The sequence below is a fragment of the Sinohyriopsis cumingii genome, chromosome 8, assembly GCF_028554795.1.
Source record: "Sinohyriopsis cumingii isolate HCF-2022 chromosome 8, ASM2855479v2, whole genome shotgun sequence".
Classification (NCBI taxonomy): domain Eukaryota; kingdom Metazoa; phylum Mollusca; class Bivalvia; order Unionida; family Unionidae; genus Sinohyriopsis; species Sinohyriopsis cumingii.
In genome coordinates this window covers 116,858,215-116,875,203 of record NC_142968.1, presented here as the reverse complement: position 1 = coordinate 116,875,203, position 16,989 = coordinate 116,858,215, and the positions used below count along the sequence as shown (strand labels likewise).

The following is a 16,989-nucleotide window of genomic DNA, read 5'->3' as shown; positions in this document are numbered from 1 at the left end:
TAAACCTATCTTGCATATATTCCAAGTCGGTTCTTTCTTTATACAGAATTGATCTGCTTGTGTTTTAGTCCTACGTGTAGGACCTTGACGCTGATATTTATGTTTTGGGCTTCCAAAACATAAATGTGATACGACTTACATTCTTGGACTACTTGTGTTTTAGTCTTGTTTTGTACATTTAAAAAAAAGAGTAATTTTGTTTGGAGTTTAGATAATGAAAGTACACGATGTTTTATAATATAGGTACTAAAACTGGCTGTAAATTAAAAAGTTACCAAGGTGTCGCCCAACACTTTTATTCCCTCAATAATCTCAATGCGACAAAATTATGGGGGAGGGTACAAATTTTAAAGCAACTAAATCAAATCGTGCAAGTTCTTACCTAATCCATTTCTGAAGATGTTATTATTGAGTCTATTATTGGGAACTCTCCCTGTTGACATCCTCTGAAGAGGTCGAAGGGGAGACCGTCTCGCCATTGTGCGGGTTGGAGTTAGCGCCATTTCAATTCAACAAAGCCAGCCGGCCTAAAGTGAATAAATGTTTACACACACAAAATGCCTCCTGCAAATGCACACTTTTTCCTCGAAGTACTTAAACAATTTACAAATCTAAAAAGTTATGCACGAAAATATTAAGTTGCTGCTTAATAAAGAATACTTTCCAAAAATATTTTCAAGTAAAATCATCCTGCTATTTCCCTGCAGATTTATCAGCTTTGATTTAGCGCGCTATATTTTAGAACTACATTTTCATTGGCTACAACTCAAACAGCGCCACATCAGCATACTTTGTCACATCATAAGGGGCGATAAATTATGTTATTCGTCCGGTTTAACTTTACTTAGTTACTTAATATATACTTACTTAACTTGTAATGGGTGACGTTTACCCGCGGACCTGGGTTCGAATCTCCGTAGAGTATGAATTAAAAATTCTCAAACTTGTATGATAATATTATTTGTATTGAAATATTAATTCTGCCTACTATTATCAAGCATTCTTCTATAGGAATCCTGGGATAGCACTTTCCGTTGTCTGGTATATATATGATAATGAATTTTTTTTTTTTTTTTTTACAGATTTCACACATGCAAAAAAAGTAATTGGCTGTTGACATTTGTTCTGATAAAACTGTATGAACTTAACCTATTATATGTTCTTTTTGACATTATGTAGTGCAGGGATCCAATATCCGCCACACACAAAAAAAAATCAATTTTGGGAAGCTATTTTTCATCTAAAGTCGAAAAGCTCTCGCTAGCCTTTTATTTCACAAAACAATTCCGCCTAATTTGAATGCGAATCATGGTCCTTACAACGCAATAAATAAGGAAGACTAATGTGGCAATATTAAATCAAAATATTTATTTTTATTGATCTGGTACTTGAAGTTATTTAATTATCTATTTTGTGAACGACTTTTTAAACATCACGAAATGAAATAAACTAACGATCAAATACCAAATTGTGTTGTCTGCAAAATCCATTGACCGATCAAATACGTCTGTACGAGTTTAAGATGAAGTACACTGACCGATCAAATACGTCTGTACAAGTTTAAGATGAAGTACACTGATACCAAATTTAAGATACTTCAGAGCGATTATAATCTTTCCAATTTTCCGCAGATCTGAGACTTTCCCCTCCCCCATAACCCCCACTAAAAAAAATAATGATTGGAAATACAGAGCTAATTGAGAACAAGTTCATTTCTCTTGATTGTGATGCATGCGGACATATTTTATTCCGTCATTATTGATGATTTTTATGCACATATACTCTTTTGTTAAAGAAAGCAACATGACACAGACGAAATTCCTTAAGCCATTCAATGGGACGAAGAGGCACAGCATCATCTGTCAATATATCGATTAGAATTGTCTCTCTCTCTCTCTCTCTCTCTCTCTCTGTCTCTCTCTCTCTCTCTCTCTCTCTCTCTCTCTCTCTCTCTCTCTCAGTTATCCTACAATATCAGTTGTAGTTTTTGTAAATCAGGTTTACAGGAAATCACAAGCACCTGTTACTGATTTCCCCTAGATCTGGCGAAAATGTTTACGCAACACCAGATAATATTTACAGCAGAATAAACTTAATTTTCCGCCTCAGTCAATAAACTTTGATCTAAACCATATTCAAAGACCGCATATTTGTTTGCACCGTTACCACAGTACATTATATTGGACTGATGATCAGTTCACACTTACAGATGCGTGGAGCAAAAGACCTTACCGAAATTAGTTCCAAGCCCACCCTAGCTTACTCAGAAAAAATTATTTCGTAAGGTTCAGACAATACGGTGTGTGTGTGTGTGTGTGTGTGTGTGTGTTCCATAAGGAAGAATGAATGATAATACCCTTTCTTCAGAACTAGCTTTACAGCAAATAAATTGCTTCTAAAATTAATTTTGTCAGACATTGTTTTAAGCTCTTTCTCTCCATCCCTTGCTTGCCTTACTTTCCTACATACTATGGGTTTTGCTCATTTTAGAAAAGTGAAATATATGTAGAACTTATTAAAATTTACAAATATGACACTGACTGAAATATTTTAATTATTATTTCTCAATAAAGTAGTTGTATCAACATCAACGAAATATTTATGAGGATACTCTTTTTACATTTAATTTAAACAGATCGAATGACAGTCAGATGAAAGACCAAGGCGATATGCTGTTACTGTGCGCATGCTTATACAACTGGTTATTTAAAAGGGGTACGGCCATGAACACACACACACACACACACACACACACTACTGTTTTTCAAAAAGTGTAAAAAAATATCCATTTAATTTCCCTTTTGCAATTCTGGTTGATTAAATGAATGTCTATTCCCTTCCAAGAGGCGAGAACAAATTGTGTAAAAAAAATGCATTTCTACGCAAAGAAAGTGGTCATTATATTTTGAGAAGTAATACAGCAGCAGAGAGGGCGAACTACCTCTAATTGGTTCACCCGTATTTTCTCAAAATAAACCTTCCTGGGAAATCGCAAAAAATCGCGATATTTTCTCAGTATCGGACATGAGTCGACGTTGTTCAACGAACTTAATAGACTCCAACCCCACTTACTGGTTATCGCGATTACCAGCGATACACCGGAGAAAAATATGCGATTGTGTTGGTGACAATTTGGAGGCGCGCCCTCTCTGCTGCTATTAATTAAAAATTGTATCAAGTCCGATTCGATATCTTGTTCGAGGATTATCCAAAGTGAATGTTACAAATCCGTATGGAGTAGCTTCTGCTCGTGAAAAGAAATTTTTAAACTTGGTTATGTCCATATCACCGCTACACCAGGTCTAATAAATATTTCGTTACGTGTGGGTATCAACTCTGTTAAACATGACACGAATATTACAATTATCCCTGATGACTTTAGGGATTTGCGTATACCGCTGGGTAACATAAATCACATCAGTGTTTTTATGTCTACCTCTGGAAAATATCCTAGCAGGGTATGATTGTCTATCAAGCATCACATCATCGTTCACGACTAAATTGTCAATAGATCCATCAAGATCATCTATAGATGGTGCTTCATCGATATCCGTTATAAATTCAATAACATCATCATCGTTTAACGACTTTACATTATGGTTAAAATCCTTAAGCACGCTGTAGCACCGCTGATCATCAACTGATGGCGCTACCAAATACAATTTATCCCACTTCATTATTAAATTAAGTAACAACTGCGTCTGACCACTTCCAGATGGACCTATAATAATCATATGAACAGAATTTGGTAACGCTGCATGGTGCTTAACTGGTTCTCGTTTTTTTTTTTTTGTTGCATAAAAGTCAGTGATCTCCATGTTATAGAAATATATATAAATAATAATATTGTGTGAAATGTAGGGCGCGCATACCGACAAGCGATCAAACAACCATTACAACAAAAAACAACCGACAGGCAATCACTGGTAAGTGTGAACGGTGTGGTACGAAAAAATTTAAATTTATTCCCAGTGACAAGTCAAATAAAAAAAAGCAACACAGATGTGATATTGCAGCAAAATTAGGAAAATTGCCCGGAGCTCCATGGGTTAAATACCCAGGAGAAAAACATCTTCCAGGATATAATTACTGCGATCCTGGAACCCGACTTGATATCAGACTTGACAGCCAAGACCAACCAAAACCAGGTGAATATCCGATAAACGCCATTGATAACGCGTGTTTTGCTCATGATTTAACTTACCGAAGTAAGGATCTCCAGCAGTGCCATATTGCAGATGTGAAATTAATTCACGCGCTAAATTCCATCACTAATAAATCTCTCAAAGAAAGATTAGCTAGTTGGTTAATAAAATCCGCAATGAAAGGTAAATTAGCGCTAGGTGCTGGTAATTAATTACAATGGAATCGATTTATTATTCCCTAAGAGGATATTGGAAAGGCAACGCAGCAATTAGTAAACTCGCCAGCGCGGCAAATCACATTTGTCACTGCTAAAAAATGGTTATCCCGACAGGCAATATGGCAAATTTATCGACCGCCACCTAAACAAATTCACTTTGCACATTTTGATGTTGGAGTTCCTAATGAAGTTCATCAAGCTGATATATTATTTCTACCACATGATACCGTTAAAATCCAAAGACGTCAAATAACATATAAGTACGCGCTAACTGTCGTTGACGTTGCAAGTAGATACAAAGAAGCAGAGCCGTTGTCAACAAAGACAGCAGCTGAAGTAGCTTCTGCGTTTAAACAAATTTATCAACGAGGACCTCTACGATGGCCACAGCTGTTACAGGTTGATCCTGGCAAAGAATTTCAAGGTGCAGTATCATCGCTTATGAAACAACATAACGTCACCATCAGACGAGAGTAGTGAAAGGGGTGAGATTAGTGTCAATTGGAATTAGCATTACAAACACCCCCTGGGCGAGATTAGCGTCAATGGAAATTTAACATTAACCACCCTGGGCGAGATTAGCGTCAATGGAAATTTAACATGGGCAAAAAACCCTGGGTAAGATTAGCGTCAATGGAATTTAACATTGGAGAAAGGAAAAAAAGGAAATATTGAGATTAGCGTCAAAGGCATTCGAACAATGGAAAAAAAATATCGATTCAAGGGACAAAGGCAATTGAACATGGGGAATAGAGTTTGGGTCTGTCTAGGGACAAGGGGAATTGAACATGGGAATAAAGTGTGGGTTTGTCTAGGGACAAAGGGGAATTGAACATGTTAGAAAAAAAAACTACTTTAGGGACAAGGGGAATTGAACATGGGATTTTTTTTTAAAAAAAATTATAAAGGGGTAGGCAATTGAAAAGTCATTCTCTTTTCGAGAAATATGGATGGCCCTGAAAAGGGCCTTTGGTTTCTTCTTCTTCTTCTTCTGCTTCTAATTTCTTCTTTTTCTCCACCAACTTCTTATTTTCTCACCTACACTCTTTTTCTTCTTTTTTTCTCCTCCTCTTCTTTCTTCTCTTCCACCTCTTCTTTCTTCCTCTTCTCATTTTCTTCTTCTTTTTCAATTTTTTCATTCCCTTTTCGTATTCTTATCCTTTCCTCTTCATCCTCCTTCTCCTCCTTTATTTCCTTCATCACACCACTTATCATGTCCTTTGCTTTTCTTAAGTTGTTAATCTCCATTTTTACTCTATGCGGACTATAAGAATAGTGGTCTTCATTGAGTCGTACTAGCATTTGTTCTATCATGCCCAAAGTGTCAAGGACGTCTTGCAATGTTTGAAATTTATCGAGGTGGTTCGAAGCCATCTTCTCTGTAGAATGGTTTGAACGACGAATACTGTGGGTTCTTATACGAAAAGCGTGAACGTGAAGGAAAACATCCCCTAAAACATAAAATTGATATTACCTAGATCATGACCTAACATCGTGCGGACGTGAAAGAAAACATTCCCTACTTTTCTCATTTCATATAATATACTATCCACATAAGTGAAGCAACAATAAACAAACCCCAAATCTACTATTTACACACGCAAATCATTAAAACAAAATCCATAATCTACTATCCACACAATCGTATATGAGCGGTTACAAAACCCAAACTATACTCTCCACATACGCTAAGAAACAATAAACAAAATCCATAATCTACTATCCACACAATCGTATATGAGCGGTTACAAAACCCAAACTATACTCTCCACATACGCTAAGAAACAGTAAACAAAATCCATAATCTACTATCCACACAATCGTATGTGATCGGTTACAAAACCCAAACTATACTCTCCACATACGCTAAGAAACAATAAACAAAATCCATAATCTGATATAAACACAATCGTACGTGAGCGGTTACAAAACCCAAACTATACTCTCCACATACGCTAAGAAACAATAAACACACTCCATAATCTACTATCCACACAATCGTACGTGAGCGGTTACAAAACCCAAACTATACTCTTCACATACGCTAAGAAACAATAAAGAAACCCATCATCTACCATTCACACAAACTTACGTGAGCAGTTACAAACACAAACACACAAACACATACCCTCGCACTATGAAAAAAGAGTTAGTGTTTATATTCACACTACTCTACCTACCTACACACACACACACACACACACACACACACACGCACATTGGCAAATTGATGGTTATTTCTTTTCTAGAGTATTGGGTAGCCCTGAAAAGGGCTGTTTTTTTTGGAACTTCATGGACACCTGGTTAATGGTGGCACCTTCCAGGCCTGGCGCCACATACACATCTTGTTCCCCAGTTGCTTTTTACTTTTTTGGGGGAGAGAGCAGAGGCAGGATATGTGGCTTCAGAATCCCAATTTTCGGTTTCTGGGATTCTGAAATTTCTTCTTCTTTTCTCCTTTTCCTCCTCCTCTTCTTTGTATCTTCTCTCCTCTTCTTTGTATCTTCTTTCCTCCTCTTCTTTGTATCTTCTCTCCTCCTCTTCTTTATTTCTTCTTTCCTCCTCCTCTCTCATCCTTCCTTCTTCCACAATGGCCTCGGCGGCCAGTTCGTTCAACAGGCGCCTGGCATATTCCAGATGCACATGAAGTTCCAACAGTCTCGCCAGTCTCGTGTTCATTCTGGTGTTGATCAATCAACAAGGGTAGCTGGACTGCCGAACGAGTTTCAATTTATACTAAAACTGCGGACGTGAAGGAAAACATCCCCCTAAAAAGCATAAAATTGATCTTACCTAGATCATGACCAAAAAACAACGCGCGGACCTAAAAGAAACACTCACTCACTTTTTTTATACTACCCATTCCTATTCTAAAAAATTTTTTCATTAATCACTCCAATATACTATTCACATACGCAAAGCAATTCAATCAAACCCCCCAAATCTACTCTCCCCACACCTCAAACAGCCAAAAAAAAACATGATCTTAATCTACTATCCACACCAACGTACGTGAGATGTTACAAACACAAACACACAAACACATACCCTCACACTATAAAAAAGAGTTAGCGTTTATATTCACACTACTCTACCTACACACATTGGCAAATGGATTGCTATTTCTTTTCTAGAGTATTGGGGTAGCCCTGAAAAGGGCTGTTTTTTTTTTGGTTGCTCTGGCAATCTTTTAGTTTAAAAGAATGCGATGTCCTCTGAGGATAGACTTTCTGGCGATAGGTCTGCTTCTTCGGAAAGAGAAGAAGAACTCTTTGGTGTCGATACGACAATCGATAAAGCCTCTCTCAGGTTCAGGTTCCTGCTGCTGTTGCTGCTGATGTTGTTGTTGTTGCTGCTGTCTCTGAAGTCTGTACTTCTCTGTCCATTCTTCTTTCTCCCTGTTCACTTCTTCTCTGAAGAGTTCTTCTATCAAGTCTTCGGTGACTTTTAGCATTCTCACATTCTCTATCTCTTCTGGCTTCGGTATCAGACTGTGTCTGACCCTATGCAAATTCACGTAGGCTTCGTTTAGCTTAGCTAGTTTGGAGCACATCTTCGTAGGAGGATGAGTCGACAATGGATGGTTAGACTGGAAACAACCCAGTTCCTAAAGTCAAAGCGCGGACGTGAAGGAAAACATCCCTCCACGGTTTTCGAGCCGCAATGTTCAATGAGTGTCATGAGAGGGATAGTAAGAAGTCAAAGAGCACGAATCAAACATTCTTATAGCCAAACAAATCACAAAGGCATTTTTTTCAAAACACATCATTTTTTATTCAAAAATCACTTAACACTAACCAACAACTCTAACATTTTTTAACAATAATCCAACAATATAACATCAAACATTTTTTTCAATTTACACTCTACTTTAAACAGGGTTGGCAAAGTTGTGAATGAAATTGTGATTTCCACTGTTGCAAGTCATTGAGTCATGGATGGACACTACGTTTCCTAGCTTAAGACAACAAAATAAGCATACTAGTCAAAAAATCAACGATTTACTTTCTCATCGTTTCTAGAAAAATCACGATCAAAATAAGTCACTAAATGTTCTTTTGCTGATAATAAGTGATCAATTTCGATCTCGACTTTCTCTTTGAATTTGTCAAAGAGGGTTTTGATGTAATGGATGTCTCGAGTCGTTAATGGAGGACAGAAATGTTCACGCAAGTCTTTATACCACCAACGTAACACGTCTTTTTTAAATAGACTCCAAGCTTCGTCCAGATATTCGTTGAATTTTTCTTCTTGACTGATGTTTTGACATCCATAGTAATCATGCTTCATCCATGTCGTAATTGTGTCTGCCAGGTATGTAGCACAGTAGGAGACCAATTGCTGTTCTTGTTCTGGCCATCTTGACTTGATCACGATGTCCTTTTCGTCTTTGTCTTGGGATTCTCCTTCCACGGTCTCCTCACATTCCATCTTCAAAGCTTCTCCACTAGGTAAAGAGGGATAACAGTCTTCCATGGCTTCTAGTAATCTAGAATGACTTCTCTCAAACTGTTGATTTCTATGGTATTATCGAATTCTGCATACAGGATGACGTTCAACGTTACATCATCATCACCGATTCTGTTTCCGAACTGAATTTCCACACGAATCTGGCCGGATTTTATAGGGTGGAAATGTCCCTCGTCGCTGCCTTGGTCTGGAGTGAAATCAAAAGCCCACAAAGCATAGCCTCCGTCATAATCGTCATACGTAATGCCGTGACCGGTGTTGGTTCCTAACTGTCCCGTGGCTTCGTACAAGGACAAGTACGATCTCAAGTAATTCTTCTTCTCAAAGTCAGGTTCGAAAGTTCGGGTACACAAGGTCTTGCCATCGCGACTGACTTCAATCTTGGACACGTTGAAGTGATGAAAGTTGAAAGGATTTTTAGTGATAGCTCCGTTGAAGGCTTCATTCGAGACCATACCAAGGATCAAACGTTTGGGTAGCTGTCCTTGGAACAGATGATCTTCGATCATGGATCGCTGTCCCCTAGGAATGGTGAAAGTTTTCACTTCTACGCGTCGGATCGGATACTTGGCGGTCGTTCTGCTCAACGTCTGACTGATCTCGTTACCTACTTTAGGTAACACTTCCACACGACGTACGTAGAGTCTGGCTTCTTGGATTTTGGTTTTGTACTCGCCAGCATCAGCCAATAAATGGAAAGCGGTACTGCTCCGATTCAGTCTCAGGCGGACATCCACCCGGTTCAGCAAATATTTTTCTTGCAACCACATGTCCAAATGCAAACGATCCATCAGTTCTAAACTTTGGTTGGGTCCTATGATTCTCTTTCTTCGTTCTACAAATCCCTCATTGGTGGTTGTTTTTGATTTGGGGTCAGCTTCAAGACCTGTTTTATCAAATTCGCCCGCTTCGTCAGGTTCCCATAGCACGCAGGCATTGAGATGAGTGTTCTTGGCGTCTATTCCGTACGTCAAGAGATTTTCCAGGTAGGCACGGTAAGGGTAAATATCCATGCTGCTGCTAACCAGTTTGTTGTTCAAGTACAAGTCCACTGAGCTGAACAAGGAATGCATGAAATTGTTGACGGGAGCTACTGGCTCAGTGTCTATAGCATTTCCATCCTTATCTAGAACTTTGACTTTCAGGTACAAGTAACTGCTATTCAGATCGATGTAATCTTCGGGCTGTCCCTTGATTTCAAACTCGATGGGAGCGGAATCGGTCAACGAGGAGACGGGATGAAATTCCACCCATTGGGATTCTTGCATGGTCATCATGGTGGCGGGGCATGGCAAACAGATCCAGTTCCGTCTTGAAACAGGCGCAAGACTCTCGGTGCATCATTTTTTTGTTGCTGTGTCTCAATAATCGAAAACGTCTAAGTCTCGAACGGTTCTTCTTTTCTTGGCCTTTCTAGCTTGAAGTCTGGTGAAAGGGTGTTTTCTTCGTCGTCTCTTTCTGCCTTGTCCTTGCTGAATGCTTGACTCGGTAGCGTGCAGGGCATTTATAGGTGTGTCTTGTCGGCCCAAAAGGTCTTTAGCCGTTTGCAGCAAGACATTTTTGCCTGCCCTCATGAAGGCTTCTTTAGGGTTTTGTTTGTCGATGATGACATTTTGGAGAAATTCTTTGCCTTGTGTCAGTGCCGCATCTTTCAAGGCGTGCAATCCGCGTGTCACCATCGGTTTCAAGACTGGGGCCACCAAACGAAAGGTCGATTTTAACATATCTCCTAAACCGTGTTCTCGCTGTCGTGCAACCCCTCGATACACTGGATACATGACTTACGAGTCGTGAGAGAACCGTTTTCGAAAATGGAGTTTCACCGTGACTTTTCCTTTGGTGAATGGAATATTTTGTCCCAAATCTCCCTGTATAGCAATGTTGACCGTGTCCAAATACGACTTGCTGACAGGCAAATAATGAGGATGCACAAATTCCCGGTGGACGTGATAGGTGTTTCAACCTTCCTGGTCACTGGTCGTGGTACTATCCACTTTGAAAGGAATGACACGCAGTAACGGTACAGAGGTGTGTCCCACCACGTTATACTCCACCACATCGGAGCACACGAACATCAAATTCAGTCCTTGGTTGAGTTCCACAGGGAATCAAAAAAACTTGTAAAATTCCGTATTGCTGTTGATCTTCGGTTTAAAATTTGGAGCCATTTTTATGTCTCCACCTAAAATATCAAACAAGTCACGATCAAAACTGATGGACAACGTTTGGGTATCCTGAAATTTCATCAGTAAGCGACGAGCCACTTTATGGTACTCCAGGGTCACACTTTTTTTGACTCTGTTCAGGGCTTTGCCAAAGGCGAACTCGAACCTGCAAGTAATGGTGTCCACCAAATGTTGGCCACTAAAATAAAACCCTGCCGGAATTTTCAAGGTGTAGATATTGAAGGGTGAATTGTTGGATGGTCTTGTGTCCCCTGAAAACCCGATGTCATTCATGGCTTCTTGTAATTGTTGGTTCATGATTTCGACCTCAAAAGTGTTTTGCTTTTCGGTGATGTTTTGGATTTGTGTAGGGTGAATCATTTCTACTAAAGCCACTTCCCAATGGGCTTCGTGATCTAACTGGATGGCTTGAGGTAATTTAGCCGTGTAACAGCACAACGTGTTGTGGGGAAACACCTCCATGGAACTGTCACTGGGTAAGGTTAAGTAAAATTGGTTTTCGTGACTCATAATTCCAAAGTTCTGTGGCTGTCCGAGGGGTTAGTGGATGTCAGAGTCGTGTCTCCGCCCAAAATGGGGTTCTGGTTGTGGTTGTTGTTGGAGTGGTGACTGGCACTGGCACTGGATACAAGGTTCCCGTGGTTCCCGTTCGAGGAGAATTTCAGGGAGGGATTGGGAAGCAGGTAACCGATGCAACTGCTCAATAAAATGGTCCACAATTGTTTGTCTCCTTGTTGCAAACTCAAATTGGCAATGGCTGCCCCGATGACACAATACACCACGAAGATTTGGCAGAAAAAGACGATTTGCGTTTTAGGCACACGTTCTCCGCACCACACCCACAAGGGTTGTTTTTGTAAATCTTGCACAGAAGAACTAGGTGATGGAGTGGTCGACGTAGCTGCGTCTGTGTGAAAGGGCATGATGGTCACTTCTTTTTATAGTCGATGACTTGCGAAGCGTCGATCCAAGAATCAAAACTGGGCGGATATCCTTTCCAACGTACTTTGACTTCTTTGACACGTCGTTTGCCCACTTTACGGGTTCTGCGTTCGAGAATGCTTTCGATGTCGTACACGTCGTCTTCGTTTTTGGTCACACGTTGTAACTCGGGCAAATAAAACGTTCCTTTGAGCACTTCTCCGTTCATGTCTTCCAATTTATAGACGGCAGGATGACGGTCATGCACTCGTCCAGTGACGCGAAACAATTCGGTAGTCCAGTTAGGTAAGTAACCTTTGTCGAAAGTGCGTTTGGTTTTGCCAATGCGCACCCAATCTCCTACTGCCAACTCTCCACTTTTCTTGGGGACAGCCCTCGTCGGGGACGTACTGAACAGATGCTCAAACACCAACACTTCGTTGTCGGGAGTCACGTCTTGCGGGGCACGTCCGATGCTTCGATGGTAAGATTGGTTGTACGCTTGCACCAGGTGCGGTAAGATGTCGCTGTACTTCAGAGTGTGGTGATGCGTAAAATATTTCCACATGCGTTCTTTCAAAGTGCGTTGAAAACGTTCCACGATGCTGGCTTTGGTTTCGGGATTCTCGGTGGTAAAAAAAATGAATGTCATGTTTCTTTAATTCTTTTTGGAAAGCTTGGTTCAGAAAATCGGTGCCTTTGTCCGTTTGCCATCGAAGAGGGTGACGACCGCTTTGTTTCAACACCTGTTGCAGGGCTCGCACTAACTCGCTGCTCGATTTGGAAGTCAAGGGCACGACCCAGGCAAATTTGGAAAAGACGTCGATGACACAAAACAAATATTTGTAGCCACGATTGTAGCTGACCAAATGAGAGACATCGGCTAAATCGGCTTGCCATTGATGATCGATGCCTTCCACTCGGGTGCGACTTCTGGCAAACTTGCGTCCAATGGGTTTGTGTAAAGTGTAGGTAGCTTGTTCTTGTTACCATCGTTGCACTTGAGGTAAACGGAGACTTTTCAGTCGCGTTTTGGCAGCACGATACAATTTTTGAACTCCTGCGTAACCTGCAGGATGCGAGGGATCGTAGTAAATGCTGGCTAAGACTTTTTCCATTTTTTGTGTTGGTTGGTGTGTTAATAAGGCACCCACTCTTGGAGGATGCTACTCTTTTTCTCTTGGGGTACTTTCTTGGATTGCAATGCTTTGCGTGTGCGACCAACAATAGGTGTTGAAGAGGAGGATATCTGAGCGGGGGATATCGGTTCTTGTTTCACTTCTGTCTTCACTTCTGTCTTCACTTTCTTTTTCTCTTGTGATGAAGAAGGGGTGGCCATCATCTTTTTAATCCATCCAATTCTGGAGGTAGGTGGTGTTGTTAACTTGCGTACTTTTTCTGGTGGTGTTTGAAACCCTTCTTCTTCTTCTTCTCCTTTTTCTGTCTTGGTTACTGGTAGTGGTGGTACTGGTACTGGTACTGGTGATGGTGCTGGACTTTTCATCAAGGTCTTAAAATCTTTCAGAGTGGGTAGAGCTGTTTCGTCTAAAGCTTTCTGGTGAAAGAGTTGCAGTCGTTGCAAGAGTTGACCGTACTTTTGCGATTTTTCTGTTTCGGACAAATCTTGGCGATCCATCAAGGACTGCAATTCGTGTTGTAACTGGGACATCTCGCTCAAATGGGGATTGGGAGGTAAATGCGGGGTGCGTTGTTCTTGCCACCGATGGTATTCCATCCATCGTTTGTAAGGCACTAAAGCTAGTTTTCGTCCTTCCATGGGGTTGTCAGGGGTCAATTCTGAGATCTTGGGACTTCCGAGGGCCTTTTTATCTTGCTCCCACCAGTCCTCCCAACATGGTTCCCAAGATTCCTTTCAGCATGGGGCCTAACAAGAGAGGCAAAATGCCTCCACGTTGGACCAACATCTTCTTCTTTTGACGAATGGGAATTTTCTTTCGAACCATTTGGCGAAGAACGTGACGATGTTTGCTTAAGCATTGTTTCTGGTGTTTGGACAAAGGAATCGTGCCTTTCAAAACGTTCGAACAACATTCGCACACGGTATCGATGACCTCTTTGGAGGCCGATTGAATGAGTTTTTTTCGTAGAGGTGAAGAAGCTTTGGACAGGACAGATAACATGTCCCCATGTTTGACTAAACGTGGTGGTAGTCCTTTTCTTTTCTTTCCTTGGGGTTTTCTGGAGGGTGACATCTTTGAGTCTTCAGGAGCACCAAATAAACACTGATACCCCCGACTTGGTCACAGGTCTTTTTTATACTGGAACGCGTCTCCACTGATTGTCTTTACGGCGTATCAGTTTGAGGACAGGCATGACACGTCGTGGAGGGGTACGCAACGGACTAAATCGAGCCAGTTCTTGCATGGACAAATCCAGTAAACTTTGTAACATGCCCGATCTTTCATGGACTTTGATTTTGGGAGAAGGTACTTTGTGAGCAGCAGCCACTGCCACTAAATTGGAGGGTCCTGCCACTGGGGAAGTTCTTTTTGGGGTCATCAACGGAGAAGTTCTTGGTGTGATCAACGTCTCCAAGTACTCTTCAGTTCCTGGTGTCATCAACGGAGAAGTGGATGAACGTGAGGCTGCCGGTGGCCGTGTTACTGCCGTGGCAGGTCGTGGTTTGCGAGTGTAAAGTTGCGTCCTGGCCGAAGTGCCTCTCTTGCGACTAGTTTTCTTCTGTGGACTTTTCTTTTTCTGGGGGCTTCTTTTCTTTTCCCGGGGTGGTGTCTGGTAAGAGGAGGGTCCCGCCACTGGAGAAGTTCTTCTTGGGGACCTGGTCTTTTTCTTTTTCTTCTTGGGGCTTCGTTGGACTTTTGTCTTAGGGATAACTTTGGGGGCATTAGGATCCCATCTTAAGAGTGAGCTAATGATGACCCCTCCTAGAGTACCACTCCCTCCAGGTTTCAAAATGATTTGTTTTTTGGTTTGAGTGTCGATGCGGGGATCGGCCAGTTGGAACAAAGCGACTTTGTTTCGATCGAAAAAGCATTTGGTTTGATGAGGAATCTGAGTGATTCCTTGGAGTATTTGACGTGCCGTCACCGTGAACCATCGTAAGACTTCTTTGAGACTAGCTTCTAAGACACGAGCTCGTATTTGTGGATTTTTTTTCGACTGATGCCATACAAGGCACGAATCAATTTGACGGGAAGATGCGACTGAAGGGACGTCATGTTCGCACTGTGAGTGAGAGAGACGAAAAAGAGTCTGAGGTTTTTATAGATTTTTTTATGTGGAGTGAAATGAAGTCGAGGACGGAGACGTGTACAGGACAGGCCCTCCGTCTTGGCACCAGTGGTGAAACAAGTGGGTACGAAATCGCAAATCCTCGGGGGTCGTAGGTTTCAAATCGACGAGTAAATAGGCGTGTGGAGTTTGAGTGGCATCGTCGTACGCCTGAGTCAGCCAAGGCGTTCCTAACTGTTTGGCTAAGACTTGCACTTGCGATTTATCTCGAGGGCTTTTAAACAAGACCACGTAATGCGCATTGAGACTGATGGTGCGATGGGCTTTACTTTGTTGAAACAAATTTTGGGTGATGTAAACGACACTGGCATTACGGTGATGCCCTTTGCGCGTAAACCACAGTTTAATTTCTTCTTCGTCTTCTCCTAACATGTCGTCGAAAATGACCAAATGGGTTTGACGGGAGTCAGAGACGATGCCGTCGTCTTCTTTAGGAATGCCTTCCACAAACACGATGGAATCGCCTTGACTTTCTCGCAAGAGGCTGTACGCCGATTGCCACTCTTTGTAACACCACACGATCCGCTGAGGGGGTAGATCAATCAAATGATGTTTATGTTCGATCAAACGTTTGACGAATTCGGTTTTGCCTGAACCGCTAGGTCAGCAATGAGCATGTTAAAGGGATGGCGAAGATACAAAGCCTCCCAACTGGCACGATCTAAGTGTTAGTCGATGACTTTGACAGTGGAGGAAGAGGGAGCAGAGACAGCAGAGGTAGCCATAGTGTGAGAAATGTCACTTGTGACACGAAAACAAACAAGACAAGAGTTTATATACTTTTTTTCAGAACACGTTTATTGAATGTTTCAAACATGAATACGAAAGACAAAAATACATAAAAGTCAAAGGCTTAAGTATAAGGATAAAAGGCACATGATAACCATCAACGTGGAATAAACACAAGTGTCTGTACAACATGTTTTGGGTAATGTTCTAAGCAGTTCTATAGTAGGGGTAAGGTCAAACAAGTGTCCTCCCGAAAGGGTCTTTCAGGCCTGTCCACGACAGTCCCGTCCTGGGTGACGGGTTCTTCTGGCACCGTCACTAACACAGGTTGAAAAGTCGCAACGCTCACAATCGCATTCCACTTCAGAAGCCCCACACTTGAATTGTGCCTGTCTAAACTTGTTTTGTGTCTCTCTGAAAGTATTCATCTTGTTCGCTCGGTCTTGGTAGTCCCAATGAACTATCGATCTTGCCTAGGGTTCCTTTTTATATACAGACCAATACCGACGTGACCGTACGGTAAGGTGAAATGATTGGGAAGTCGCACTCGCTTCTGGTACACGATTTGATAGACTTTTTCCAAGGGTCGACTGACGATGTGGTGAGTGGGTAAACGTACAATTTTGTTCGGTTGATAGGTGGTCACTTTAAAGTTTTCATCCTCTCCCGATTGCAAGGCTTCTTTCAATACCCCTAAGTTCACAACACGACTGGTACGATAATTCAGAGTCAATCCTTTCACTTTACACGTCGTGTGCAATTCTCCTTGTGGGTCCCGGTATTCGTAGCCGTAATTTTTGGGACCACCACTGACGAAACTTAGAATCTTGTCGTCGGGATGTTCGTCTGTCCAGGCTCCTAAACGGTCTCCTTGGATGTCAGGGTGCTGTTGACTCGGGTGATGGATGTAAATGCAACTGTCCGTGTCAAAGTACAGGACACGTTCCCCTAACAGTTCTAAAGCTTCGTACAATTTTAAGCATGCATGAGCTGTCACGTAAGCCGCAATGATGAAGCCTCGATGTGGTCTAAAGAGATGCTTTCTTGTTC

At 41.5% G+C, this 16,989-nt stretch overlaps 1 protein-coding gene across 1 annotated transcript in view; it reads right to left on the bottom strand.

The window, feature by feature from the left end:
- Positions 1-739, bottom strand: part of LOC149794473 (uncharacterized) — a 28,043-nt gene extending 27,304 nt beyond the window's left edge. Inside the window, exon 1 of the mRNA XM_089968714.1 lies at positions 383-739. Coding sequence (XP_089824840.1) covers positions 383-503 — 121 coding nt within the window. The 5' untranslated portion in view covers positions 504-739. The remainder of the gene's footprint in view (positions 1-382) is intronic.
- Between the last annotated feature and the right edge of the window lie 16,250 nt (positions 740-16,989).